This window comes from Mastomys coucha, unplaced genomic scaffold, assembly GCF_008632895.1.
Source record: "Mastomys coucha isolate ucsf_1 unplaced genomic scaffold, UCSF_Mcou_1 pScaffold5, whole genome shotgun sequence".
Lineage (NCBI taxonomy): Eukaryota > Metazoa > Chordata > Mammalia > Rodentia > Muridae > Mastomys > Mastomys coucha.
The window spans coordinates 117,032,098-117,059,099 of NW_022196911.1; the positions used below are offsets into that span (position 1 = coordinate 117,032,098).

Below are 27,002 nucleotides of genomic sequence, written 5' to 3' on the forward strand. Positions count from 1 at the left end.
GTGCTGGGATTAAAGGCGTGCGCCACCACCACCGTCACCACCCGGCGAGGTTTTATTTTCAATTATGTATATACAAGTGTGACTGGTGTAGAGGGATGCATGTGCAATTGCTATTGGAGGCCATGAGGGGGCACTGGATCCTGTGGAGTTATCCCAAAGATGGAGTTATAGGCCTTTCTGCCCGGTGTGGTTGCAGAGGAGCCAAACTCAGGTCCTTAAGGAGTACTTGTTTAAAAAATTTATTTCCATTTTTATGTGCATTGTGGTTTGCCTGCATGCATATCTGTGTGAATCTGTCAGATCTGGAAGTTACAGACAGTTGTGACCTGCCACGTGGTTGTTGGGATTCGAACCTGGTTCCTTTGGAAGAACAGTCAGTGCTCTCAACTGTGGAGTCATCTCTCCAGCCCTTGGAGTACATAGTCTCTCTAGCCACACTGGTGTGTTTTGTTGTTTTCTGATAGGTTGTTTCTAGGTAGCCCTGGCTGGCCTCAAAATCAGTTTATCTCCATCTCCTGACTGCTGGGATTATGGGTGTGTGCTGCCATGCTTGGCGCTGTTCTGGTCTCATTGTTCACCTGTGTGGCAGTGAACATCTTTGACAGGAGCCAGTAGGCCATGAGATCACATCTGGGGCTCCTCAGAACTGAGCATTTTAGCTTTCTCTCTGCTTGTCATTAAGCTTGGTCCTCCCCCCTTGTGGCTGTAGGAGGGAAATGGTCGTGGGCTGCTTACCTGTCCCAACCACTTCTTCCTGAACTTCCCCCACACCGACTCTGGGTGTCCTTTCTCCTCAGCCCAGGTGGCTTTCAAGAAGACATTGGAAAAAGAAGCGAAGGGAGAGGAGCCAGACATCACTGTCCCCAAGTTCAAGCAAAGGAAGGGGGAGTCTGATGTGGCCTACATCCAGCGCATGGAGCAGGAGGCCCAGCATGTGCTGTTTCTTAGCAAGAACCAGGCCACTCGGCAGCCAGAGGTGCAGGCAGCTCCCAAGAAGGAGAAGTCTGAGCGGAAGAAAGCGTGAGTTGAGCCTGGAGGCCCCCGAGATGCGAGGCTGTGGGTTTTGGTGTTCTCTGGTGATAGTGCTTTGTGAGTTAGCCTTGTCCACCATCTGATGACTCAGGAGAATCCTAAGCTAAAGCCGTGATCACAGCAGCTTCTCAGCGTAGGAAGCTGGAGCCAGTCCGTAGTCCACAGACCCCGTTCCCGCTTCGTTTAGTTTGTTCCTCTGGAAACAACACGAGAGGCTTTAAGAACGGGACAGCAAGGGGCAGTTGTCTGCCTTGGAGCCACTGGTGTAGGAAAGTGGAGAAAGATAAGCATGGTGTGTGCTACAGGAGAGCTTGCTGGGTGCTGGGCACAATATCCTCCAGGGAGCAACCCTGTGCAATGACCCATGAGCGGCTGACACACGGCCTGCTAACTGAACTGTAGTGGGGTTGTCGCTAGTGTTCCTCTTGGTCTGAAAAAGACTTGAGTTTGCGTTGTTTGTGCAAGTTCTGTACCTTCTTGTCCTGGTGTCCTTGACTATAAAGAGGAGATGATGTCACTTTCATGATGCTTAGATGTGCTTGTCTGTTGTCCATGGAGATGACGTTCCCCACCATGAGCTTGGTTTCCCCCATCTGCTCAGTCAGTCACCTCTGGCTTGGGCCCAGATAGAGGGTGAGGTAGTTTTGTCAAAAAGAAAAAACATGTGTGTGTATGCATTATATGTGTGTATACATATATAAGTATGTATATATATATGTACATATATATAAAAGTGTGTGTGTATATTATATATGTGTATATATATGTGTATGTGTACATATACACACATACACATACACACACACACACTTATATGTATAGAGAGACAGACAGAGAAAGAGAAGAGGGTATTAATCACAACTTGCAGGCAGAATCAGTCGGGGCTTTCATTGAAAGGCTGAGGATGGAGCCCTGCTGTGAGTTTAGGCCAGACAGGTCCAAAAAACAAACAAACAAACAAAGATGACTACAAATAGCTACCTATTGTTCCTCTTCAGTAGCACAAGAAATATGCCTCAGCCAGGCGGTGGTGGCACACGCCTTTAATCCCAGCACTTAGAAGGCAGAGGCAGGCGGATTTCTGAGTTCGAGGCCAGCCTGGTCTACAGAATGAGTTCCAGGACAGCCAGGGCTATACAGAGAAACCCTGTCTCGAAAAACCAAAAAAAAAAAAAAAAAAAGATGTGATGAGATTGCCTTCTATTTCATTCTAATGCCACAGTAACTCGAGCCCCGAGCCCGGTCTCAAGTGCTCACAAAGCTGTGGTGTGTACTCATAATGCTTTGCAAGCACTCTGACCCAGTCTCACACCTGATCCCCCGGATGGGGTGTATTATCCCAGGTAGAGAGCCCAAGGTTCAGCAGTGTGGCCATGCTCCATACACGTGCCACGTAGCTGCATCCTTTCCAAAATATCTAGTTTTTTTTGTTCCCCGGGGTTGAGAAATACTGACTGGGGACCCTTGGAGAGCCTGTTGGATGCAGAGCATGGGTTTGTATCCAAGCCCCACATTTTGGAACCCTTGAGGACAGGCTGACCTCCACTGTCCCTAAAATGGACCAAGAGCTTAGGAATCTAGAACACATGTGCTTTTCCCCAGGTTCCAGAAGCGACGACTTGAAAAGGCCCAGAAGAAAAGGGAAGCAAGAGCAGTCGACAGATTGGAGCAGGAGCTGCTGAAAGGTAGCTCTTCCGGTAGCAGGCACGGTAGCTGGGCCTGGGCTTCCCACTCTGGGTGGCCCTGCGGACGCCCAGGCTCACCACCACTGAGTGTGGACACTCAGGCCAGTGGCTGAGTGCATTCTGAAGCCTTCTAGAAAGGGAGGGTGGGTAGGTGGGTGAGTCAGAAACGACATGGGCTTCCGTTCACTGTCTCCAGATACTGTGAAGTTTGGAGAAGTTGTGTTGCAGCCCCCTGAGCTGACAGTTCAGCCTAGAAGGAGCACAAGCAGAGATGCGGTAGGTGGCGACCGGGGAATGCAGAGAGGGCGTGGTCTGCAGGGTCTTCCCTTGCTGAGAAGAAAAAGTGTCCTGGCCCAGGACCTTCTTCCTGGGCTCTTAGCTGCTGGCGCAGCCAGAACCCTTTGCCCCCTTCTTTTCTAGCTGAGCTCGTGCTTCTCTCTCTTCCTCAGCCTGGCAAGAAGTCACTAATGCTGAAGATGTTGTTGGGCCCTGGTGGTGGTGCGCCCCCGGCTCCAGCCACCTCACTGGCCCGACAGCGGATCCTGGGGGAAGAGCGGGAACGGGCTGTGCAGGCTTACAGAGCCCTGAAGAAGCTGCATCGACAAGAAGCGACACCTGCACAGCCACCAGGCAGCTCTTCCCAGAGGACACTCCAGGCTTGTCTGTGATGTAGGGACCTTGGGGTCTGATCCTCCGGGAACTGGTCCAGGAGCTGCTAGACCTGGGTAAGGGAGAGGCTGCGGATGTTTGTCCCTGGAGAGGGTCCTGAGAATGAGCTCTCAGTTTGGAAGGGTGGTTTTCCTTCCTCTGAAGATTGTCCTTATAAGAGTGACCACCACTGGATCCCGTCTCATACAGGCAAGCTCCCCCAACACTTGCCTGAGACTCAGCTGGGAGGGCCGGTATTTTCCCTGAGCCTAAGTTCATTCTGAAACAAGTGTCGGCTGAGGCAAGCCGGGACTACTGTAGAATGGACTCAATCCCTTAATCCAGCTAATTACTGGAGCTGCTGGTGTAGGTCAGCCTATTGTTTTAAGAAGATCCCATGGTCTCACTGCAACCGTTGGAAGGCAGGGACAGAGCAAAGCAGGCTAGTGGGCTAGTGGAAAGGCAAGGTGGGGGGCGGGGCTTGCAGTCCTCACCTTTTTTTTAATTTGCCTGCAGGGGTCTGTACAAATGACCAGAACTCCCAGCCCATGTTTGGTTTGGATAGAGATGGGGTTTCAGTACTGACTGAGTGCCTTGAGGTATACGCATGAAAACCAGGTTTCAGTGCTTGATAAAGCAGAGTATTTATACCAAGAGGGTAGAGGCAAAAGAATTGGGAGTTCAAAGCCAGCCTTGACTTGATGAAGCAAGTGTGAGGCCTGTGTGAACAGGTTAGGAGAGTGTCTCAAAAACCTTACCTAGTTTAACCCCAGCACTTGGGAGGCAGAGGCAGGTGGATTTCTGAGTTCAAGACCAGCCTGGCCTACAGAGTTCCAGGACAGCCAGGGCTACACAAGAGAAACCCTGTCTCAAAGGAGCCCATGCTTATATGTGCTTGACTCATCTCACTTTCTATAATGTTTATTAAAGAAACCCATACCCATGCATTCAGGGGTTATCTTCTGAGTGCTTCTTTTTCACAAAATACCCCAACTAAGTGGATGTGCTTAGCTGGGCAGTGGGAGGCAGAGGTAGGCGGATTTCTGAGTTCGAGGCCATCCTGGTCTACAGAGTGAGTTCCAGGACAGCCAGGACTACTCAGAGAAACCCTGTCTCGAAAAACTACCATAAATGAATGAATGAATGTGCTTAAGCCTTCTCAGATTGACCTTGGCAAGAATGAGGTGTGGAGCCACCAGTCTAGGCTTCCCTACTCCTCTCACTTCTGGTATGGAAGATGTGGCAGCTCTTGTTCCCTGCCCACTCCAAGGTCAGTTCTGGTTTCTGCTGCCATCTTGGAGTCCTGACCCTCAGAGCACTCTAAATATTGGCAGGTAGGCTGGGGCATCTCCACCATTACATCATTACCAAATAGGCTCATATGTATACACACATAGGTATGTATACATGTCTTCATGTGTGTTAAGGGCTTCCCCAGCCCTCCCCACTTTATCCTGGTTGAAAACTAGGCACCTCGATCTTACTACCTGGCTGCAGGTTTTTCTCAGCAGATTTGAGCCCAGATGGGGTAAAGATTATCACATTGATATACTTGACAAGCTATCCCAGTAGAATGTCACCACCTCCTGTATGCCTTCTCTTTTCTACTTGTGGGAACTCCTATACCCCTGTACATATGAGCATTAAAAGCTTATTGAACAAATGCATCAATGAGATTTTTTTTTTTTTTTTTTTTTTTTTGGCTTTTTTGAGATAGGGTTTTTCTGTGTAGCCCTGGCTGTCCTGGCACTCAACTCTGTAGACCAGGCTGGCCTCGAACTCAGATATCCGCTGGCCTCTGCCTTCCAAGTGCTGGGATTAAAGGCGTGCCCACCACCGCGGGGCCAATGAGAACATTCTTGTTTCTGGTGAGGTCACAGACACACTCCCCCACCCCAGAGTTTGGCTTTTTTTGAGACAGTGTTTCACTGTGTCAGCCAGATCTCAAAGACCCTCCTTCCTCTGTCTTCTAAGTGCTGGGATTAGAGAGATGCTTTACCACACCTGTCATGCTCACCTCATCTTTATGAGAAACTCAATTCCTGAGGTTAAAATGATCTCTTAAGCCTTCGTCTCTTGAGTAGCTCGAGCACAGGCAAGTGCCACTACATCCTGCCTACTTTTTCTCATTTGAAACTCAATTGAATTTTTTCTGTTTTTAAGATTTATTTTATGTATGTGAGTGCTGTATCTGCATGTACACCTGCATGCCAGAAGAGCACATCAGATCTCAGTATAGTGGGGCCACCATGTTGTTGCTGGCAGTTCAGCTCAGGACCTCTGGAAGAGCAGACAGCTCTCAAATGCTGAGCCATCTCTCCAGGCCAAGACACATTTATATATTTTTTTTATTGTTTATTTTATGTATATGAGTACAGATGGTTGTGAACCACCACGTGGTTTCTGGGATTTCAACTCAGCAACTTATCAGCTGAGCCATCTCACCAGCCCCCCCACCAATTCTTATTAACTTCATTAAATTTATATTTTTTTTCTGGGCAACATGGTCAGGATATCAGGAACTCAGAAGGGCAGAGCCTGTACTACAGAAATGACCTGGGTTCTGTGCAGTCCAGAGCCCTCAGCAGGTCCAGTTTCTTGCTGGGAGTCCCAGCAGGCAGGAAGAGCCTGTACTACAGAAATGACCTGGTCTCCATGCAGTCCAAAACCCTCAGCAGGTCCAGTTTCTTGCTAGGAGTCCCAGCAGACAGGAAGAAGACACCTGCAGCCTGTCCTGTCTTGGGAACATTGTTGAGAAGTGAGATGACATTGGTGTTCGTAAGTGTGTGCTTGTTCACCAGTCACTGCGCAGACCCCTATCACTTACAGATACACCTCAGGCTCTCTCATGCGTCTTCCATCTTGCAGTCAACTGCTGGGATTGATTCTGTGTTGATTCTGGAGCCAGAGCAACACTGTTGCCAAGCCCGCGCCTGTGCTGGCACTTATTTCTACTGTGGTGATGTTCTGCTTGGCACGAGCAATGATGTCTGGAAGCCTGATCAATGACTTTATTTCCTCCATGGTCATGTAACAGGGTAGGTCACTGTAGTTGAAGAAGCACTTCGTCAAAGTGGTGCCTGCCACAAAGTTGCCCTGCCCCCAGCTTCCCCCCACACACACTGCAGAACCCATGGTCTTGGCTATAGTCCAGCAGAGCAGCCCCTTGGGATATACCTTGCCCTTCCCTTCATCCTGCCCAGCCCTCAGACCCATACATTTTATTGAAGAGTATGAGGACCGAGGCTTTTGCAAGTTCTTCTGCAGAAAGGAGACCCAAGAGCTGCATGCAGGATGCAGAGAGCTGGGTGGGGTTAGAGGCATCCATCATATACTAGGGAAAAAAGGAAAACATGCTACAGAAGATAGTCCTAACCAGTGCTCCTCCTGGGCATTCCACAAGAGCACACAGACAACTTTCTATATTGATTTAAATTTATGATGCTGGAGTTTGAACCTAGGGCTTCAAGTGTAGCTAGGGCAAGCACTCTGCTGAGCTACATATCCAGCCCCAGAGTAGCCACCTGTTTAATCAACAGGTTTTGGAAATAGCCAAGGGTAGTTGTACGGGAACGACTGTCGCTGGTGTCTTTAAGTAAAATGAAGTCTACTGTGAACGTCACTCTCCATCCCAGAATTTGGTGCCCCTTCCTTCTATGGGTAGGACCGACCAGAGGGATGTAAAAATGTTGGGCACATTCAGGTATCAAGGCACAGAACAAGCGGTGCCTTCGACAAGCCTCCTCGTCTGAGCCCTGCTCAGGAAATCAGACCAACGCACAGTCATCAAAGACACCCCCCCCCCCAAACCCGATCTGGATGCCATACAAAGCAGTGCAGATACTTGATGGTTCAGGGAGTCAGACAAAACTGCCCCCAAAGAAGCTTGAAGTATTAGCTCACCAAGAGCGAATGGCAGTTTCCATAGTAACTGGACCAGATAGGGCTCATGCATCCCCCGAGCTCTCGGATGGTGATCTTCCTGTGGGCCACAATGTCTGTAAGGTTGGTGCCCACCTATGGGGAAGAAAAAGCACAATACACAGAGACCAGAGCAAACGGTGTGCTGTTGTGAACTTCTGGGTGGCAGATCCAACAAGAAAAGTAGTTCCCTGGGACTCCAGGCCAACGTCAACCATAGAGATGGGCTCTGAGATTGACGACGGAATGAATTTCTTGGAATGGGAGAGAAAGATGCCCATCGGAAGACGGGCTTCGGGTTCTCCGCACTCAGAAGTCCAGTGGCGGGAATTCCTCTGCCGAAGACAGTACCCAACCCACTGACCACAGGCACCGCGGCTTCCATTAGAAGAGGTCTGAGGCGCTTTGCAAGCCTCAAAGGTAACTCATGTTGGTCAGACCTGAGGGGGCGGATACCTACCGTGGGTCGCGTCGGTGGAGGCTCTCCCAGGTCGCCTTTGCCATCTCCGGAGCTCAGCTGTACGGGCCGTCAAGGGGCTAAGCGTAACCGAGGGCGGAGTTCCCGTGATGAGCAATCTCAGTGTGCTCCCTCCCCGCCCTGGCTGGGAGCCCCCGTCCCGCATACTCGGCGCGCAAGGATATTCTGAAGGCGTTTCACCAGCAGGGTCTTCCCGACCCCAGCAGCGCCCAGCAGGAGACACATCCCTTCCCTGGTTAACACGCTTCCACCTCCTAGCGACCAAGCCGTGGGGCCCGCCTCCGCTTAACTCTCATTGGATAGAGCTATCGTCCGGGCTGTTCATTGGTTAGTCCTAATGGACTCAGCAGCCCAATGAACGCTCAGAGTTAGTGTGCAAGCGCAAGGCTCGCCTCCAAGCAGGACTCGGGGCGGCGCGGAGGCGTTGCGCGTGCGCGAGCAGAAAAACAAAGGCGGAAGCGGAAGTTGGGGGGCGCGTCAGCTCCGAAAGAGGGAGCGCCTGCAGCGTCGGTCCGGAGTGGGGTCGCCATGGGGCGAGGCAGCGGCACCTTCGAGCGTCTCCTAGGTAACGCGTCCGCCCGTCAGCTCCAAGTCAGCCTTCTCGCGCACCGGCCAGATGCTGCCTCCGTAGGTCTCAGGAGAGCGGGCCGGCCACCTAGACCGGCCGTCGGCCTCCGGGGAGCACGGCACGGTTCCCGGGCCTCGGGTGTGGCCGCCCTGACTGTACAGAGTCCTGGGGTTCCAGTGAGGAATGCTCTTTGGGAGTCCGCGATGGACCTCTCTTCCTCAGGGTCCGACGGTCCCGAACCGATTGGGCCAAAGTCCTGAGTCATGAAGTGCATGACTCAGATCTTAGCTTCATGCGGGTCTCAGACCCCAATGCCTTTTCGAAGGGTGGAACCGCTACTGCCTTCCTTAAACCTCTGGAGCCCCTTGGGGAACGCTTCCTAGGACCTCAGTCAGCCTCTTGAGTTCTGGTAGTGCCTGGGGTTGGGAAGACATTTTTTTCCTCATTGTTGAAGGTGCTTGTTGATCCTGTCTGAGGTTCCTGGACAGTGTAAGTTTTAGGAGGGAAAAATGAGTTTGACGTGCATGTACCATCCCCTCAGTAAAAGTGTTGTGTCCAGGAGCAGGCCCCATCCTAGGCCGCTCATTTGCTTCTTTCTGAGCTGAGGTTAAAGGGGATCTTAGATGATGAAACGATCGCCTTTGCCTCATATTCTGGGAGGTTGAGCACTTCAGGTATGAATCCACTAACTTGTTGAGTCAGTAACGAAGGTGGTGTATCTTGGGATAGCTCACTTTTGTAAGAGAGAGGTGATCAGAGTGTGAAGAGGTGTTGGCTTCGGGTTAGTCTCACTGCCTCCACTTGACACGGGACAGCAGTCCCTCGTCTCCCTAGAGCTTGCTAAGGGACCCATTACATTACCCCAGCTAAGAGGTAAAGTGAAGGACAAAATTTGTAAGTGATGGGACTCTGAGGGTCAGATGGCTCTGTTGAAAAGCAGCCGAGTGTGTGTCATTTTAAAGTGCCCCGCAGGCTGTGACTTAGGGCATTCACTACCTCCTACTTTATCTTTAAAGGAGATTCTCATACTACCCTATCTCATGAGGTTCTGTGGGAATTGAGTGAATTCTTCAGAGCTTGAGGTGACAACTGATAGGGAACAAGCATAATTTCTACATTATTTGCTTCTTGCATGGGACAGATGCCATTTCCATGGTTGTCAGTGTACTTTAAGAGGATTTTCGGTTCGACTTGACTGTATAAATGAGGGAAATTTTTGACATTTTGGGAGCCACCTTGGGAACCTAACACAATGGACCCTTTGAATGGCATCTCTTTCCTTTAGACAAAGCCACCAGCCAGCTTCTATTGGAGACAGACTGGGAGTCCATTCTACAGATCTGCGACCTGATCCGTCAGGGGGACACACAGTAAGTGAGAAGGACCACCCGTTTTCTAAGATTCAGTTGACAGCATGAGGTTTTTTTGTTTGTTTGTTTTTCGAGACAGGATTTCTCTGTATAGCCCTGGCTGTTCTGGAACTCACTCTGTAGACCAGGCTGGCCTCAAACTCAGAAATCCGCCTGCCTCTGTCTCCCAAGTGCTTGGATGAAAGGCGTGTGCCACCACCGCCCAGCCGCAGCATGAGGTTTTTATCCAGGCTGTTTTGATAGCTTGGCACAATTAAAGCTGTACAGTTTGGAGAGACTTAGCCTGGCTCATGTTTCCTTGGAGGCCTGAAGGACTAAAGTCGTGGTTGGCGTATATTTCAGTTTGTAGAGTATTTACCTAGCATGTTAAACCTTGAGTTTCATGCTCAGCACAGTATAGCCCAGGCGTGACAACACTGCCTGTAACCCCAGGACTTGGGAAGTGAAGACAAAAGGATAGGAAATCCAAGGCCTTCCATTTGAGTGCAGCCTGGGGTACGCGAACCCTCCTGTCTCAGTACTTAAAGAAATATGGTGGAGGGCGTTGCTCACCTTACTGAGATGTTTCCCATCCTTTTCTCTTTCTGCTGTTACTAATCCCCCCCCTTTTCCACCCCGGTTTTATCCCCCTTTCAGAGCAAAATATGCTGTAAACTCCATCAAGAAGAAGGTCAATGATAAGAACCCACATGTGGCTTTGTATGCTCTGGAGGTAACTAGAACACTGTTGCAGTTTTTTCTCTCTTCAGACTCAAGGATCCTTCCCCTTCTGGTGTCAGACGTCCACATAGCAATCAGTGGAGACCTTTAGAACTAAGTACAGTTGTGAGCTCGGCCACTGAGCCTGACCACTCTCATGGAAACAGAGGAGGGAGCAAAACTGCTGCTCTTCTAGCTGTGGTCCATACGCCCCTGAGGGATGGGATGTGTCCCTCATACGCCCCTGAGGGACGGGGTGTCAGTCAGGGCCTATAACCTGTCTTTGAACTGCTGCTTGGGGGTTCTAACAAATTAGGTGGGTTTAGAGGCCTGTCTTCCAGCAGGAGGGATCCTGCTCTGAACACAAACTAGGCCTTTCTCTTCCTTGGGGTTTTCAGGTGATGGAGTCTGTGGTAAAGAACTGTGGCCAGACAGTCCATGATGAAGTGGCCAACAAACAGACCATGGAAGAACTGAAGGAGCTGCTGAAGGTAGGCGGGCGTCCTGGGACTCATGAGAGAAGGTAGATTCAGGTATTGTGTCAACTCTTCTGTTTGTGGGCCAACTACAGCAGGAGGAGCAGTGGGTGTGTTAGAGGAGATGTGGGTAAGAATGAATGGTCATTTACCGTGAGTCTAGTGTCGACCCTGGGAGAGACGCCTTGAGGCTCATGTGTTGTATTTACAAGATGATAAAGACAGTTTTTTGGGGACTGGAGAAGGCTTCCAAGAACTAGGGCTTACAGCTGAGCTTTTAAGGGCAGTAGGTTACATTCCTGTGGGCATACATAGCCATGGAGTATATGTGTGACTCAAGCTTGGGGAAGATGTTCAGAGCAGCATATTCAGGGATGGGAGAGCTCTGAGCATAGAGGTCCACCCTTCAGCAGAGGGGGATCCATGTGAGATTATCCCCAGGACCATCTACAGGATTGTGATGTGGATGGTGATACAGCTGGACTGGGCAAAGCGATGCTCTTCCCTGTTTCATAGGACCCAGCATAAGGGTTTGGTTTCAGGAAGCCCCAACTCATGTTGCCCAGAACCTGTCTCAGGTGCTGAGCTGTGAGCTGGGCCCTTCTCACTTGAGTCCTGAATCAGACCAGGGCCAGTTTGTTGCAAGGTCCTAGCTGGAAGAGAGCAGAGTCTTAGGAGCCCTCCCTGTTGTTGTTTTGGCACACTGTGTCCCGCTGTGCTGGAGGGGCACCAGGCTAGTTTGCTCCACTATTGGAGGGAAAGGCAAATCCCAGTGTAAAGACCTCGTCTCCCTTCTTGAAGCTGCTTCGTGCCATGTCATCCCAGCATGATGTGTCACAGCCTCCCCGAGAGAGTGCCAAGCACGAAGCTGGACTATGCCCACTGTGAAGGAACATCTGAAAAGGATATCCCCCTGCCTCTGTCAGACAATGGTTGGAGGGACATCTGTAGTGTCTGTACCCTCAGACCCACTGCTTCATGGTCCTGTCTTCCTAGTGCCTTTTGGAGAGTCTGGTTGTGGACCCTAGAGAACTGTGTTACTGCCCAGGAGAGGTTGTAGATCAGGAACAGAAGCCTCAGGGAGTCCCCTGATTTTTGGGGGGATTAAAAATTGTGACTCCGGGGCTGGTGAGATGACTCAGTGGGTAAGAGCACTGACTGCTCTTCCAAAGGTATTGAGTTCAAATCCCAGCAACCACATGGTGGCTCACAACCGTCTGTAATGAGATCTGATGCTCTCTTCTGGTGTGTCTGAAGACAACAACAGTGTACTCATACATAAAATAAATAAATACATGTTGCCCTCCTCTGGTATGTCTGAAGACAGCTACAGTGTACTCACATACATAAAATAAGTAAATACATCTTTTAAAAAAAAATTGTGACCCTGAGCAAGCACAGATACCCAGGAGGGTCACTCTTGTGATTAAGTGGTGTCTGGCAGCCTTAGGAACTCTCCCTGCCTTTGCACTGATGGTCTCTGCTCGGGGCAATTGGTCTTGCTAAAGAGCTCTTCCCTCTGAGACCTCAGATACCTCGAGTCTCCTCAGCCCTCCCCTCTTTCTTCCTGCTCCACAGAGGCAAGTGGAAGTTAATGTCCGGAACAAGATCTTGTACCTGATCCAGGCCTGGGCACACGCCTTCCGGAACGAACCCAAGTACAAGGTGGTCCAGGACACATACCAGATCATGAAGGTGGAAGGTGAGTTAGAGCAGCCCCAGCCCCGGCCCCGGCTGAGAACATGAGCACTAGGAGCCACAGGTTTGTCTCTCTAGCAACACTAGATAATCTCAGTGGTACAGGACAAGGAAGGGTCCTCCCTGAGTGATTGGGAGTGAGGAAGCAGTATTCCCCAAACCTTGGAGGGCCCATGGAGGGAGGTGAGGCTCTGACAAGGTCTTGCATTCTACACATCTACCCCACAGGGAGGCAGTAGACTATTTTCAGACAGTAAACACTGAAGTCTAGAGATAAGCACATTTCAGAGTACTATGGTTCCTGGGGGCAGCCCTTGCAAGTCAGTATGGTGGATTCTAGGAAGTCTGAACACAAGGACCAGCGCCAGGGCCTTGACACCTTTTTTATTTATTTATTTTTGTTTTAATGCGAATGGATGCTTTGCTGGCAGTATATGTTCATGGACCATGTGCATGCATGGTGCCCTTGGAAGTCAGAAGAGAGTGCTGGATCTCCTGGGACTATTATTACAGACAGTTGTGAGCCACTGTTAGCGTGCTGGAAATCGAATGGGTTGGTTGGAAGGAGCAGTCAGTGCTTACCCACTGAGCTGTCTCTCCAGCTCTGTCTTGGCACCTTTACTCCAGTTCAGACCCTGGGGTCAGAGTACACTGGACCTACTATAAGACTAGAAGGGTGGCTCATGCCAGAGGAGAGCAAGACCAGATTTTTTTTTTCAAGACAGGGTTTCTCTGTGTAGCTCTGGCTGTCCTGGAACTCACTCTGTAGACCATGCTGGCCTCAAACTCAGAAATCCACCTGCCTTTGCCTCCCAAATGCTGGGATTAAAGACGTGTGCCCCCGCTGCCCAGCTACTGGCAGGTTTTAGGCAGGCCAGGGAGGCAGAAGGTCTTTTCTTATGTCCCTGTCTACATTACTTGCGATGTAGTAGCCCTAGAGAGCTGGTGGGGTTTAAAGAGAGGTATCATGGGTTAGGATGTTCTCATGATACCTGGTTGGGCTTGGGTCTCAGAGAACTCTGGGTATCCTTTTCCAATCCTGCAAGTTTTGTGTGATGAGGCAGATGTCAGGGGTCAGAAGTGGTGACTAGGGAGGCACCCTGTAGTGACTGTCACCTTCTCTTCCCAGGACATGTCTTCCCTGAATTTAAGGAAAGTGATGCCATGTTTGCTGCTGAAAGAGTGAGTCCTGGGTCAGCTGGTGCTGACTAACTTGGGAGAGGGAGGACCTGGGACTTTCTTGTTTGGGGTTTGGTAGGAATGGCTCGTGCCTTTAATCTGAGTATTCCAGAAGAGGATTGCCGTGAACTCCTGTGCTAAGTACATAATGAGACGCTGACTCAAATGCAGCATGGGGGACTTAGCGTAGTGCATTGTAAAGCCCTTGCGTGCCATTTGCAGTGTACTCAGTAAAACATACCAACAAACCAGCAGATAGAATGCAGCAGGTAACCCCAGGTCAAGCTGAAAGTGTTTATGGTGCCTGTGGATGTAGCACTTGGTGCATTTGACTAAAACAAGGATGATTTGGGGTAGAACACTCTGCCATGTACTCGACTCTCTAGCATGGCTTGGTTTTTGTTTTGTTTTGTTTTGTTTTTAAATAAATAAATAAAGCCAGGTGGTAGTACATGCTATTAATCCTAGCCCTCCGCAGGCAGAGACAGGCAGATCTCTATGTGTCCTGGGCCAGCCTGGTCTAAAAGTGAGGTCCTGGACTGCCAGGACTACACAGAAAAACCCTGCCTTGAGAAGAAAAACTAACCACCTCCCTCCCCCATCCAAAAAAAAAGAAAGGAGGGAGGTAATGAATTTGTTATTTGTTTGGGGGTTTTGTTTGTTTAGTTGGTTTTATTTATTTATTTATTTATTGGTTTTTCAAGACAGGTTTTCTCTGTATAGCCCTGGCTGTCCTGGAACTCACTCTGTAGACCAGGCTGGCCTTGAACTCAGAAATCCACCTGCCTCTCCCTCCTAAGTGCTGGGATTAGAGGTGTGTGCCACCACTGTCCAGCTTATAATTTTTTAAAGATTTTATTTATTATTATATGTTAGTACACTGTATTTGTCTTCAGACACACCAGAAGAGGGCGTCAGATCTCATTATGGATAGTTGTGAGCCACGATGTGGTTTCTGGGATTTGAACTCAGGACCTGCAGAAGAGCAGTCAGTGCTCTTACTTGCTGAGCCATCTCTCCAGCCCATAGTTGGTTGATTTTTATTTGTTTTCTTGATACAAGGTTTCTCTGTGTAGCCCTGGCTATCCTGGAACTTGCTCTATAGACCAGGCTCACAGAGATCCCCCTGCCTCTGCCTCTGCCTCTGGAGTGCTGGGATTAAAGGCTTACGCTACTACACCCAGAGTGAATTTCTTCACACAGCTCTAAAATTAGGCTAGTTGCAGTGGTGTACACTTTTAATCCCAGAATCTCAGAGGCAGAGGCAGGCAAATCTCTGTAACCAGATCTTAAAGCTTGCCTGGTCTACACAGTGAATTTCAGGACAGCCAGTGCTAAACCCTGTCTCAAAAATCCACATCCACAAAATTGGCGAGTATCAGGATTCTGCCTTTGACAAGAAGTCTGTTTGGAGGAGGCTCTTCTCTTTGGAGCACCTTAACCTGGGCCATGTGGTTAGGCCACAGAATTCAGTGGTCCTGGGCCATGTGGTTAGGCCACAGAATTAGTCACACAGAAGGTCACATTGGGACCGTCTCTGGGGACCTTCCCAATTTGGGACATGGGGTAAGTTCTGTTTACGAGCACTTGGGAGGGCAATGTGACCGTGACTGTTGTCCCCAGGCCCCTGACTGGGTGGATGCTGAGGAATGCCATCGGTGCAGGGTACAGTTTGGGGTGGTGACCCGCAAGGTGAGTATTCCCCAGAGACTCGGGTGTTTGGTTCCATGCCCCTGCCATCTTTACAAAAAGCAGTGCTCCTGTGTGATCCTGTCTCTCTGCTCTAACCTGATGGTTTTGGAACCACATTCAGCTCAGAATTATGTGGTGCTTGGGGCAGGAGCTTGGTGTTTGGCCTCTATGATGCTCAGTATTTGCCTAATGGGCAGAGTCCAGCTTCACCTTGGGGATGTGAACATTCTAAGCTTAGAATCAAGGTCACTCTAGACTTTCTCTAGGATTGGGTAAAAACTTATTTCTAAGGTGCTCAGCTTGTCTGGCCACTGGCCCCTATAGCTTCCCATCTCACTTCCTGTTTGACAGTTGTGAATATGGGGTCTATTGGGTCCGAGCAATAACACTAGGATTCACTGTTCATCCCGGATCCCTCGTTTCTTCAGATTCAGCACCTGTTTTCTGTTGTTTATTTTTAATTCCTTTCCTTTCCTCTAAATGGTGACTGAAACTGAGTTTCCTGCAAGTCCTCCATCTCTCTGCTCTACTTGTCCTTGCCCTGTCCCCGCTCTTGTTCATAGCTCTGGCCACGGCATCTGGCTGGTGGGCAGTCAGGGTAGTCATAGCTGATGTCACTAGACCTGTCCCACTCTGTCTCACAGCATCACTGTCGAGCCTGTGGGCAGATCTTCTGTGGCAAGTGTTCCTCCAAGTACTCCACCATCCCCAAGTTTGGCATTGAGAAGGAAGTGCGTGTGTGTGAGCCCTGCTACGAGCAGCTGAACAAGTGAGTGTCCACTCGATGGGTACTTTGTGACGCTTCAGGACTACTGGCCCCATAGGCTCCCAAAGCACTGTCAGGGAGGTTAAGGGGCAAACCAGTGCAGCTGTCCAGGTGGCTCCAGCATCCCAAACTCTGGGACAGGGTGTGCAGGGTGCTGTGGCCCCATGGTCTAGGAAAGGGTGGGCAGTGTGGGCCGAGTAACATAGCCCCACACTCTAGGATAGGGTGGGCACAATGACATGGCTGCAAACTCAAGGACAGGGTGGGCAGGGTGATGTGGTTGCACAGTAGCTAAGACTGCCCTGGGCCAGTCACTGGCTTTGAATTATTTTGTTTAGATAGGCTCTTACTTGGGCTTGAATCTCTTGACTTAGCCTTTCAAATTCTGGGACTTCAGACCTGGTCCATACAATCTTAGTTTGGATTGGAAATGAAGTTTACAAGCTGAATATAGTGGCACACAACTTTGATCCCTGCACTTCAGAGGCAGACGCAGACGCAGACACAGAGGCAGGTGGATCTCTGAGTTAGAGGCCAGCCTGGTCTACAAAGCCAGTCCAGGACAGTCAGTGCTACACAGAGAAACCCTATCTTCAAAAAGCAAGTGTAGTGCAAAGATGTGTGTTTAATTGTGTACATGAGAGCATGTCTGCAAGCCCTTCTCTTGGATTTCTCAACGGTGGTTTGTGTTCCTGTGTCCTTATGTGTCCATATGAGTTTGTGTTGTATTCTAAATTTTTAAAATTTGTTGGGAACTGGGATGGGGAGGATAGTTGGACATGACCACCAATGCTGTGGTTAAAGCATGTTTTTTTTTCCTTTAGAAAAGAGCATGTTTAAGTTGAAATTATAATTATGCTTTATATATGTGGCCCTCAGCCCTACTTTGTGGTGAAATCTCTAATATCTAAATCAAACTCTAGAAAAGCCTGCCTGTGATTATTTATATTTGCTTGGCCCAGGAGTGGCACTATTAGGAGGTGTAGCCTTGTTGAAGTAGGTGTGTTCCTGTGTGTGTGGGCTTTGAGACCCTCATTCTAGTAGCCTGGAAGCCAGTGTTCTCCTAGCAGCCTTCAGATGAAGATGTAGAACTTTCAGCTCCTTCTGCACTATGCCTGCCTGAATGATGCCATGTTCCCACCTTGATGATAAGGGGCTAAACCTCTGAACCTGTAAGCCAGCCCCAATTAAATGTTGTCCTTTTAAGAGTTGCTTTGAGCTGGGCGGTGGTGGCGCACGCCTTTAATCCCAGCACTTGGGAGGCAGAGGCAGGCGGATTTCTGAGTTCAAGGCCAGCCTGGTCTACAGAGTGAGTTCCAGGACAGCCAGGGCAACACAGAGAAACCCTGTCTCGAAAAACCAAAAAAAAAAAAAAAACCAAAAACAAAAAAACAGAAGAGACTCAGATTAATTGCATTGAGAAAGGAAGTCTCAGAAATGCCCATCATAGACTTTGTTCTCTGGTTCAGTCTCATGAAGAACATTTTAAAAAAGCGTAGTAAGCTGAGAAAGGAAAAATATAAAGTATTTGGTTCAAGTATTAAAGGAGCCCCAGGAAGTGAAATAGAACGGAATCCTGTGTTCAAGGATATTAAATTGAACTAAAGAAGTGGTGACCTTGAGGCATGATCCCACCCAGCTAAATTCAGATTCAGGCATGGTGGTATACACTTTAATCCCAAGAGACGAAAACCAAGCAGATCTGAGTTCAAGGCCAACCTGAGACAGAACAAGCTGTAGGTGAAGAAAAGCTTAAATCCAGGCAAGGTAGTACATACATTTAATCCCAGGAGACAGGCAAGCAGATCTCTGAGTTCAAGATCAATCTGCAGAGTAAGATCCAGCACAGGCAAGCTTAGGCAGTGAAGGAGTTGGAAAAGAGGAAGCTGGTGATGATGTAATAGAACAAGGGGGCCAGGTTCCAAGTCCTGCAGGCAGCAGAACTCGGCAGCTTCAGTCATGCGTCTCTCACTCTATACGTCTCTCACTCTATAGTCAAGAGGTGAAAGAGACTACTGGAAAAATTGATGGTGGATAGCTAGAGCTAAGAAATTAGCGGTGATTAAGAAGAGACCAGCATCACTGATGTGAAATCTTCTGGGAAGTGTTTTCTGAGAGCAAAGAAACTGTGTTCCAGAGATAGCCAAGGTTGTACCCTGTGCTGTAGCTGTACTTGGTAATGTGTAAGAGTCACCCAGGTGGTACTGGTTTTGAAGACATGAAGGGGTCCTGAAGAGCAGCTGAGGCTTGGCACTATGGAAGGCCATTGGTGAAGGTACAGCCACAGTTCCAGTTGACAGCCCAGGACTGAAAGGGTCATGCAAAGAAGGTGAGTCTTGGCACCGTGAAGAGAGCCTCTGAGAGGTTATTGGTGAAGCCTAGTTGCAGTGGAAGACCCCAGTGTATTGGAGATGTCAGTACCATGGGATGATCACCAAGAACAGCAGCAGCAGTGGAGTGGATCAACCTGAGATTAGAGTGCTACAGAGGGCAGAGCTAGAGAAGTGATGCCAGCCCTTTGGAGGAGACCAGAATATCATGTGTGGATTCCAGACATTCAAACAAGAAGCTGTAACATTGAAGTTGCCTTGGAGACCCCAAGATGTTCGAGATGCCAGAGCTGTGGTCTATCTGCTGAGGAAAGCTGCTAATGGGGACTAGAACCAACCTGGAGAGAGAAGTTTATTGGAGTCAACAGAGATGAAAAAGGAATTGGAGATCTAAAGACTGATTTGACATCAAACATGGAGATGCAGAGTTTGGAATTTGCCCAGCTGGTTTTTTGTCTTGCTTTGGAGATTGCAGTTATGTGATTGGATGAATCTCAGAATAGATATTGAACTTTGGACTTTTAATATTCTTGATACTGCTATAGACTATGGAGTCTTTAGAAGTTGGACTAAATGTATTTTTTATTATGCTATGGCTAGGTATGGCTGTCATAGACTCAATGTGTTAGAACAAGCCTGTGGGGGCCAGGGAGTGGAATGTAATGGTTTGTATATGCTTGGCCCAGGAGTGGCACTATTAGGAATTAGTGTAGTCTTGTTGTAATAGGTGTGTCCCTGTGGGTGTAGGCTTTGAGACCCTCATCCTAGCTGCCTAGAAGTCAACTAGTAGCCTTCAGATGAAGATGTAGAACTCTCAGCTCCTCCTGCACCATGCCTGCCTGGATGCTGCCATGTTCCCACCTTGATAATAATAGACTGAACCTCTGAACCTATAACCAGCCCCAATTAAATGTTGTCCTTATAAGAGTTGCCTTGGTCATGGTGTCTGTTCACAGCAGTAAAACCCTAACTAAGACACTGCCCTTCTGGTATCTTCTGAGGGGAAGGCCCATTGCTGGTCATGGTAGGGACAGTGGGCAATGTGTAGGTACTATAGACAGGTCCTTGCTCAGGCCAGCCAGGAGAGGGACTCACTTAGGCCAAGTGACCCATTCATATTCTGCAGCTGACTGAAGTACCAGGGTCCTTTCTGGCATTCTCTGGCTTGGAGCCACATGTGTGTATTGGACCTTGATTGTCAGTCTGTGGAGATGGTGTGAGCAAATCCTGGGGGGGTGGTATCAGTGCATGCTTGCTTACAGTGTCTCATTCTGCCTGCAGGAAAGCAGAAGGGAAGGCTGCTTCTACCACTGAGCTGCCCCCAGAGTACCTGACCAGCCCCCTGTCACAGCAGTCTCAGGTACAAGGTCCCTTCTAGGCCCTAGAACACCTTCTCACGTTTTCCCTGGGGCCCTTGTCACTCTACCTTGTCTGTCCTCAGCTGCCCCCAAAGCGGGATGAGACAGCCCTTCAGGAAGAGGAGGAGCTACAGCTGGCTCTGGCCCTATCGCAGTCAGAGGCTGAGGAGAAAGAGAGGATGGTAAGCCATGGGCCCTGTGAGTTTCCCTCACTGATGGAGGACTCTAGGTGTGTGGAGGCTCAGCTCCTCAGCTTGTGTCACATGCACCTCTAATTCTGTTTCTTCTGCTTCAGAGACAGAAGTCGACATATACAGCACATCCAAAGGCAGAACCCACACCCTTGGCTTCATCTGCACCCCCAGCTGGCAGCCTGTATTCCTCGCCTGTGGTGAGCCTCTTCAGCCAAGCTGGCTTCTTACTTTCCAGGGATCACCAAAAGGGGCTTGTTGGTTCAGGACTTTGTTGTGGTGTATTGAGGACGCCAAGAATGGCATCCCCCTGCCAGGGAGATGAATCTCTTCCATACTTCCTTGCACATACTAAGTATTCCAGGCCTGGTCTTCAGGGTATCCATTCATCCTTAGTGCTGTATAGAGGAAGTATGTGTCTACACCTGGAGGCTCTGTAGAGCGCTCTAGAGTAGGCAGCCACAGGTGAACCAGGGCTCACACTAGGGCGTCATTAGAGCTAAGCACAGTGCTGCTGCCATATTGACACCATCTTAGGGTGTCAGGTTAGCCTGGCCAGCGCTGCCCTGTGCCTTAATAAAGTTAGATTCTGGTGGTACATGATAGTCTCATAACCCAGGTTCTTAAGATTGTATTGACAAAGGAAAGTGGATGCCTGCCACAGAGGGCTTGTAAAGGAGAGGGCTGACAGGTGCCAGACAGACGGCTAGAACATTGGCTAGCCCTGAGACCTGCTATCATTGTGCCATCCGGGCCCGTGTCTGAAAGATTGCTTGGGATCACATCACTTCATCCTGTGGCTCCTCAGACTCAATGCTTGTTTCCCCAGAACTCATCAGCACCTCTGGCTGAGGACATTGACCCTGAGGTAAGCAGCAGTCTCAGGTGCCATCCTCCCTGGTTCCTGGCCCACACCAGTCCCGTCGCATCCCCTCTTTTATTGCTTCACAGCTTGCAAGATACCTCAACCGGAACTACTGGGAGAAGAAACAGGAAGAAGCTCGGAAGAGCCCCACACCATCTGCACCTGTGCCCCTGACAGAGCCAGCTGCCCAGCCTGGAGAAGGACATACAGCCCCCAATAGCATGGTCGAGGTAAGAGGCTCCTTCGCACTCTTGACTGTCGTTCCCTAGGGCAAGGTGTAAAGTAGGCCAGAAACCCTCTAATTCTCCGATCTGTTCCAGGCTCCTCTTCCAGAGACAGACTCTCAGCCCATAACTCCTTGCAGTGGCCCCTTTAGTGAGGTAAGCTGTCCCTCCTATCCTGGTTGTGGGGGCCGTGTCAGAGTAAGGAGTCTCCAGGCTCCAGCTGCTCTGTGGACCCCAGTGTTCTACAGCGGCTCAGAGGAGGCCCTCCTCATCCCTCAACTGCTGAGGTGTCTGCCAGTCCTACACAGTCATGAGTGGATGAGAGCTTTGCTCTGTGCTTTGTGTGCAGACCAGGCATGTCTCGTGTGAAGCATGAAGGACTGGGTCATGTGTCTGTGCCAGGCTCTGGACACAGTGGGCGGTGCCTATCTACCAGCCTAGCACCTTTAAGGGGATGCTTCCTAAGCTTAACGGGCATAGCATTCATCCTGCTGTGGCACTCAGCTCCCCACTCTGTGCTCCAGCAGTACCAGAATGGGGAGTCGGAGGAGAGTCACGAGCAGTTCCTCAAGGCTCTGCAGAATGCCGTCAGCACTTTTGTGAACCGCATGAAGAGCAACCACATGCGGGGCCGCAGCATCACCAACGACTCAGCTGTGCTGTCACTCTTCCAGTCCATCAACAGCATGCACCCGCAGCTGCTCGAGCTGCTCAACCAGCTGGATGAGCGCAGGCGTAGGTGCCCGAGTGCCCGCCCTCCAAGGATCCCCTAATGATTCCCGGGACCCTGGGACACCCAGGGCTCTTTACCCATGCTCCATTGAGCCTCTCAATTCCTCCAGAGTGCTCATGGGAGATGGTCCCATTGGTGGGGCCTGCTCTGCTCCTTTCTGTCTCCAGCCCCAGGGCCAGCAGCTCTGCCCAAGGAAAACAGAGGCCCACATCACATAGCTCCTCAGCCTGCACGCGAGAGGTCTGAGCTATCCTGTTCTCTACACAGTGTACTATGAGGGACTTCAGGACAAACTGGCACAGATACGTGATGCCCGAGGGGCTCTGAGTGCCCTGCGTGAAGAGCACAGGGAGAAGCTGCGCAGGGCAGCTGAGGAGGCTGAGCGTCAACGTCAGATCCAGCTGGCACAGAAGCTAGAGATCATGAGACAGAAGAAGCAGGTATGGCACCTGTCCCAGCATGTGGGTAGGGGATGCCCAGGCTAGCCTGACCACTGCCTCTCACTCGCTTCAGGAGTACCTGGAGGTGCAGAGACAGCTAGCTATCCAGCGCCTGCAGGAACAGGAGAAGGAACGGCAGATGCGCCTGGAGCAACAGAAGCAGACTGTCCAGATGCGCGCCCAGATGCCTGCCTTCCCCTTGCCTTATGCCCAGGCAGGTGCTGCCCATCCTGCCTTGCCCATCATAGGCCAAAGACAGCCCCTCTGACTGTTGGCTCTTTTTTGTCTCTAGCTCCAGGCTATGCCTGCAGCTGGAGGTGTGCTCTACCAGCCCTCGGGCCCAGCCAGCTTCCCTGCCACCTTCAGCCCAGCAGGCTCTGTGGAGGGCTCTCCGATGCATGGTGTATACATGAGCCAGCCAGCCCCAGCCACTGGCCCCTATCCCAGCATGCCTGGCGCCACAGCAGGTAACCTCGCCTCATTACAGGAGATAGTAGTGAGAATAATAGAAAGAATTTCCCAAATTTTCTAAGTGACTATTTTTCTAGAATTGTTTTTTTCTGTCCATATGGAAACACATGTTCTCTCTCTCTCTCTCTCTCTCTCTCTCTCTCTCTCTCTCTCTCTCACACACACACACACACACACACACACACACACACACATATGCCCTCCTTACTCTCTCTTAGGGTGAGGAGCAGGTACAGTCCCTTTACACATAAGGCTGTGTTCACAGACAGGAGCCACTGCAAAAACGAGGTTATTAACCCTGTCCCAGTAAAGGTCTGGGCTTCAGAAAATCTCCTGTGACTGTCAGCCAGCCTGGCCCACCCTTTTCTCTTCTAAATATTTCCTGTTCTGTTTTGGGCCTATAGTGTGGGCTTGAACCATTATCCTAAAGTAGGCAAATTGCCCTCAGTTTGATTTGTCTGGTAGTTCTACTTTCTTATGCCACAGACTACATCTTTAAAGATTTATTTATTTGTTTGTTTGTTTATTTATTATATGTAAGTACACTGTCACTGTCTTCAGACACACCAGAAGAGGGCATCAGATCTCATTACAGATGGCTATGAGCCACCATGTGGTTGCTAGGATTTGAACTCAGGACCTTCAGAAGAGCAGTCGGTGCTCTTACCTGCTGAGCCATCTCTCCAGCCCCCAGAGTTATTTAGTTATTAGTCTTTAGTTATTGTGTCTCTTGTTCACATCACTGTGGGTGGCTGAGGTGGGCTCAGCCAGCTTTTTATCTGTTCCATTATCAACAGGTGTCACTTAGAAAGCACCTGGAGACTGCAGATGTTTTGGTACAGACTCCTGCATCTTCTTCCTACCAGTTAGTGCCGTCGTCCCCCTCTGCCCTACCATCTATAGCTGTGGACTGTTGAGAGGAAAACAGTCTTTTACTGCTGTTGATTTTAGTTTTTTTAAGACAGGGTTTCTCTGTAGCTCTTTCCTGGAACTCACTCTGTAGTCCAGCCTGTCTTCAAACTCAGAGATTCTGCTGCCTCTATCTCCTGAGTGTTGGGATTAAAGGCATGCACCTCAATCTCCCAGGAATTTTATTTTATACACTTTGCTTCTGTGTATCTGTGTACCACGGGTGTGCTGGGCTTTGCCCACAGAGGCCAGAATAGGCTTTGGATGCCTTCAGACTTGGAGTTTCAAATGATTGTGAACCACCAAATAGGTTCTGGGACTCAACTCTGCATCCTGTACAAGAGCAACTACTGAGATATTTCTCTACCCCCTGAACTTTCTTGTTTAAGGATTGTTTTATTTTCTGAGACAGGATCTCACTATGTAACCCTGGTTAATCAGAAACTCATGGAGATCCACCTGCTTCTGCCTCCTGTATGCTGGAATTAAAGGTGTAGGATAGCATGCCTGGACAAGTTTTATTTTTATTTTATTTTATTTTTTGTTTTTGTTTTTCGAGACAGGGTTTCTCTGTAGCCCCGGCTGTCCTGGAACTCACTCTGTAGACCAGACTGGCCTTGAACTCAGAAATCCGCCTGCCTCTGCCTCCCAAGTGCTGGGATTAAAGGCATGTGCCACCACCACCTGGCTTAGTTTTATTTTTTTAGTAATGTGTTTGAGTGTAGGTGCTTTCAGGGGCCAGAAGAGGTGGTTGGATCTCTTGGAACTATAATTACAGGAGCCTGAGCCACCTTACATGGGAACTGAGATCTGAACTTGAGCCTGAACAAGAGAACCCAGCTGTCATAACTGCTGAGCCATCTCTGTCCCTGCCCCTGTTGATTTTAATGCATTATAATCCACATGAGTGCCGATCCCTTGTGTCATCTTGACTGGCCTGTCACCTTTTGATAAGATCAGCTTGGTACTCTGTCTACTTTGTCCATTCTTTGGTTCTCTGGGATCCCACTTCTTCTCTGTGGGGATGGATAGTCATTAGATGGCAAAATCTCAGATTGTACATGGTGGTGTGCATCCTACAATCCCAACACTTGAGAAGCTGAGGCAGAAGGACTCCAATTCAAGACCTAATGGACAGTTAAGGCTTGGGTTCTTAGGGTGTCATTACTGAGTGTAGGTTACTGAGGACCTTGTAGTGTGTGTATGTTTGATATGCAAACTAGGTTCACCCTAGTGTTTCTCATTCAGACAGCTTGGATGGCTTTCATTATCCCTGGTGTATTTCTTCATTTCTATCATACATAGTCTTTTATGAAGTGCTAGCCTGGGCTACTATAAGGCACTAGCCTGGGCTACTGTAAGGCAGGACTGTTTGTTTTTGTTCCTGTTGTCTGAGTTTTGAAACTCCAAGTAAATTACTTTAGAAATTACTAGTGTCAATTCTCCCTAACTCAGTCAATCTGAAACCACTTGTTTCAAAACAGTTCGAAGGGTGGGGTATAGCTCAGGTAGAGCACTTATGCAGTGTGTACAAGACCCTGGGCTCAGCCCCCAGCACTGTGAAAATAAAAAGAATTTAGTTCTATTTTTTTTTTTTTACCTTCCCCCCCACCATAGGACCTATCCCTTCTCCCCCACCCCCACACGTTGTCTTTGCTTTTCTTTTGTGAGGATGTGAAACATATCCTTGGTTTTGAAAGTCATAACAAAAGGAGAAACCTAGGAGAGGGTGTTCTCTTCCTATTATTGTCATTTCTGTGCTGAGCCAGTTATCTTTGTTGACACAGATCCCAGCATGGTCAGCGCCTACATGTACCCAACAGGTGCCCCTGGGGCCCAGGCAGCCCCTCAGGCCCAGGCTGGGCCCACCCCCAGCCCTGCCTACTCCTCCTACCAGCCCACTCCAACCCCAGGATACCAGGTATGTGGGCAAAGTCTCCCCCTCGAGTCTACACCCAGCCCTTGCCTGTTCATCTGTTCCCTCACCTCACCCCCTTCCTTCCATAGAATGTGGCTTCTCAGGCCCCACAGAGCCTCCCAGCTATCTCCCAGCCTCCACAGACCAGCAACATAGGCTACATGGGAAGCCAGCCAATGTCCATGGGCTACCAGCCATACAATATGCAGGTAAAGAGAGCTAGTCTTTACTGGGGCATAGAGGGCTATCACAGCAGGTCCTCTCCCCTGGCTTTCACTTTTGCTTTCTTCCAGCCAGGAGGGTCTGTTTCTGTCTGGTCACAGACTACTCAGTGTTGGGCTCCATCTTACTTCCCACAGAATCTCATGACCACCCTTCCAGGCCAGGATGCATCTCTGCCAGCCCAACAGCCCTACATCACAGGGCAGCAGCCCATGTACCAGCAGGTGAGCCATCTCCTTGGACTTGCCCTTGGACTCTTGGGCTTCCTTTGGTCCCTTGCTCTAGGTATACCCAGGGGCTCTTCTCAGCATACAGAATGATGACATGCCATTCGGTGCACGTATGTATACATACATCCATATTGCGTATAAGACAGATGTGTAAGAGCTCACAAGTGCCACTGCAGTATTGGTAACAACTTGATCTACTTTGTGCTAAGGTGAAGTTTGTTCTAAGCTAAAGTGTTTGTGATGAGCAGTGATGAGTCTTATCTGCTCTTTCCTCCAGATGGCACCCAGCACCGGCCCTCCCCAGCAGCAGCCCCCTGTGGCCCAGCCGGCGCCTACACAGGGACCGCCAGCACAGGGCAGTGAGGCCCAGCTCATCTCCTTTGACTGACCTTGAGTCTGGCGCTCACCATCCAGAGTAACACTACAGTTCACCAGAAATCACTTAAATGTCTAACTAGCCATTTCCTCCCCTATTACTGCCCTGTAGTGTCCCTTCTGTGAGCAAGGGGTGGGCCTTCACCCTTGGCCCTCTTCCCACTTGTCCTCAGTGGTCTGGCTCCTGTCACTGGTTCCCTGCTTTGGTCCTGATGCTGTCTGACCTCCCGGGGACTGGGGCTCTGCAGGGCAAGTAGGACCTTCTCTGGAGAGTGCCCAGCTATGTTGGGGCCTGCCATAGGTGACTGCTGTGAGGATGCTTAAACTGGCCCAGAGAGTCTGATATGAACTGTGTGGTGTCCCGGCATGGCCCTGGTACCCAGAAGAACCGTGTGGCTCCTGCACAGCAAGGGTCGAAGCTTCAGGCATCTGTCTTCCCCACTCCTTGGATGTCATCTCTCCAGTGCAGAACAGTGAAAATAAAGTATATTTCAAAACTCTCATGATTGTTTGTTCGGGCAGCA

The 27,002-nt window shown here is 49.7% G+C and overlaps 3 protein-coding genes across 9 annotated transcripts in view; 2 read left to right on the forward strand and 1 right to left on the reverse strand.

Annotated features, from left to right (window-relative positions):
• Ccdc137 (coiled-coil domain containing 137) overlaps positions 1–2,717 on the forward strand; it is a 3,602-nt gene extending 885 nt beyond the window's left edge. Inside the window, exon 3 of the mRNA XM_031351486.1 lies at positions 2,635–2,717. Within this exon, the coding sequence (XP_031207346.1) occupies positions 2,635–2,714 (80 nt within the window). The 3' untranslated portion in view covers positions 2,715–2,717. The remainder of the gene's footprint in view (positions 1–2,634) is intronic.
• Positions 2,718–5,747: 3,030 nt separating this feature from the next.
• On the reverse strand, positions 5,748–8,275 carry Arl16 (ADP ribosylation factor like GTPase 16). 3 transcript variants are annotated; one of them, XM_031351484.1, is made up of 6 exons: positions 7,929–8,275; positions 7,747–7,805; positions 7,269–7,382; positions 6,584–6,699; positions 6,193–6,411; positions 5,748–6,103 (listed from the first exon to the last, which is right to left on the reverse strand). In XM_031351484.1, exons 1-5 carry the CDS (start codon positions 7,987–7,989, stop codon positions 6,234–6,236), a joined length of 528 nt encoding a protein of 175 aa, XP_031207344.1. In that variant the 5' UTR covers positions 7,990–8,275; the 3' UTR covers positions 5,748–6,103; positions 6,193–6,233. The 3 variants fall into 3 exon arrangements, with proteins under 3 accessions (XP_031207344.1, XP_031207343.1, XP_031207345.1); XM_031351483.1 differs by having other exon boundaries at positions 5,748–6,411; positions 7,929–8,274; XM_031351485.1 differs by having other exon boundaries at positions 5,748–6,411; positions 7,747–7,823; positions 7,912–8,274.
• Hgs (hepatocyte growth factor-regulated tyrosine kinase substrate) lies at positions 8,198–26,981 on the forward strand. 5 transcript variants are annotated; one of them, XM_031351475.1, is made up of 22 exons: positions 8,198–8,329; positions 9,618–9,702; positions 10,339–10,414; positions 10,800–10,892; positions 12,456–12,579; positions 13,705–13,757; positions 15,378–15,446; positions 16,091–16,215; positions 19,824–19,902; positions 19,984–20,082; positions 20,196–20,291; positions 20,921–20,959; positions 21,043–21,186; positions 21,277–21,336; positions 21,705–21,915; positions 22,181–22,353; positions 22,427–22,567; positions 22,646–22,820; positions 25,521–25,654; positions 25,741–25,860; positions 25,945–26,097; positions 26,381–26,981. In XM_031351475.1, exons 1-22 carry the CDS (start codon positions 8,293–8,295, stop codon positions 26,489–26,491), a joined length of 2,397 nt encoding a protein of 798 aa, XP_031207335.1. In that variant the 5' UTR covers positions 8,198–8,292; the 3' UTR covers positions 26,492–26,981. The 5 variants fall into 5 exon arrangements, with proteins under 5 accessions (XP_031207335.1, XP_031207336.1, XP_031207339.1 ...); XM_031351476.1 differs by having other exon boundaries at positions 21,708–21,915; XM_031351479.1 differs by having other exon boundaries at positions 8,207–8,329; positions 21,708–21,915; positions 26,011–26,097; positions 26,381–26,975.
• Positions 26,982–27,002: the final 21 nt, after the last annotated feature.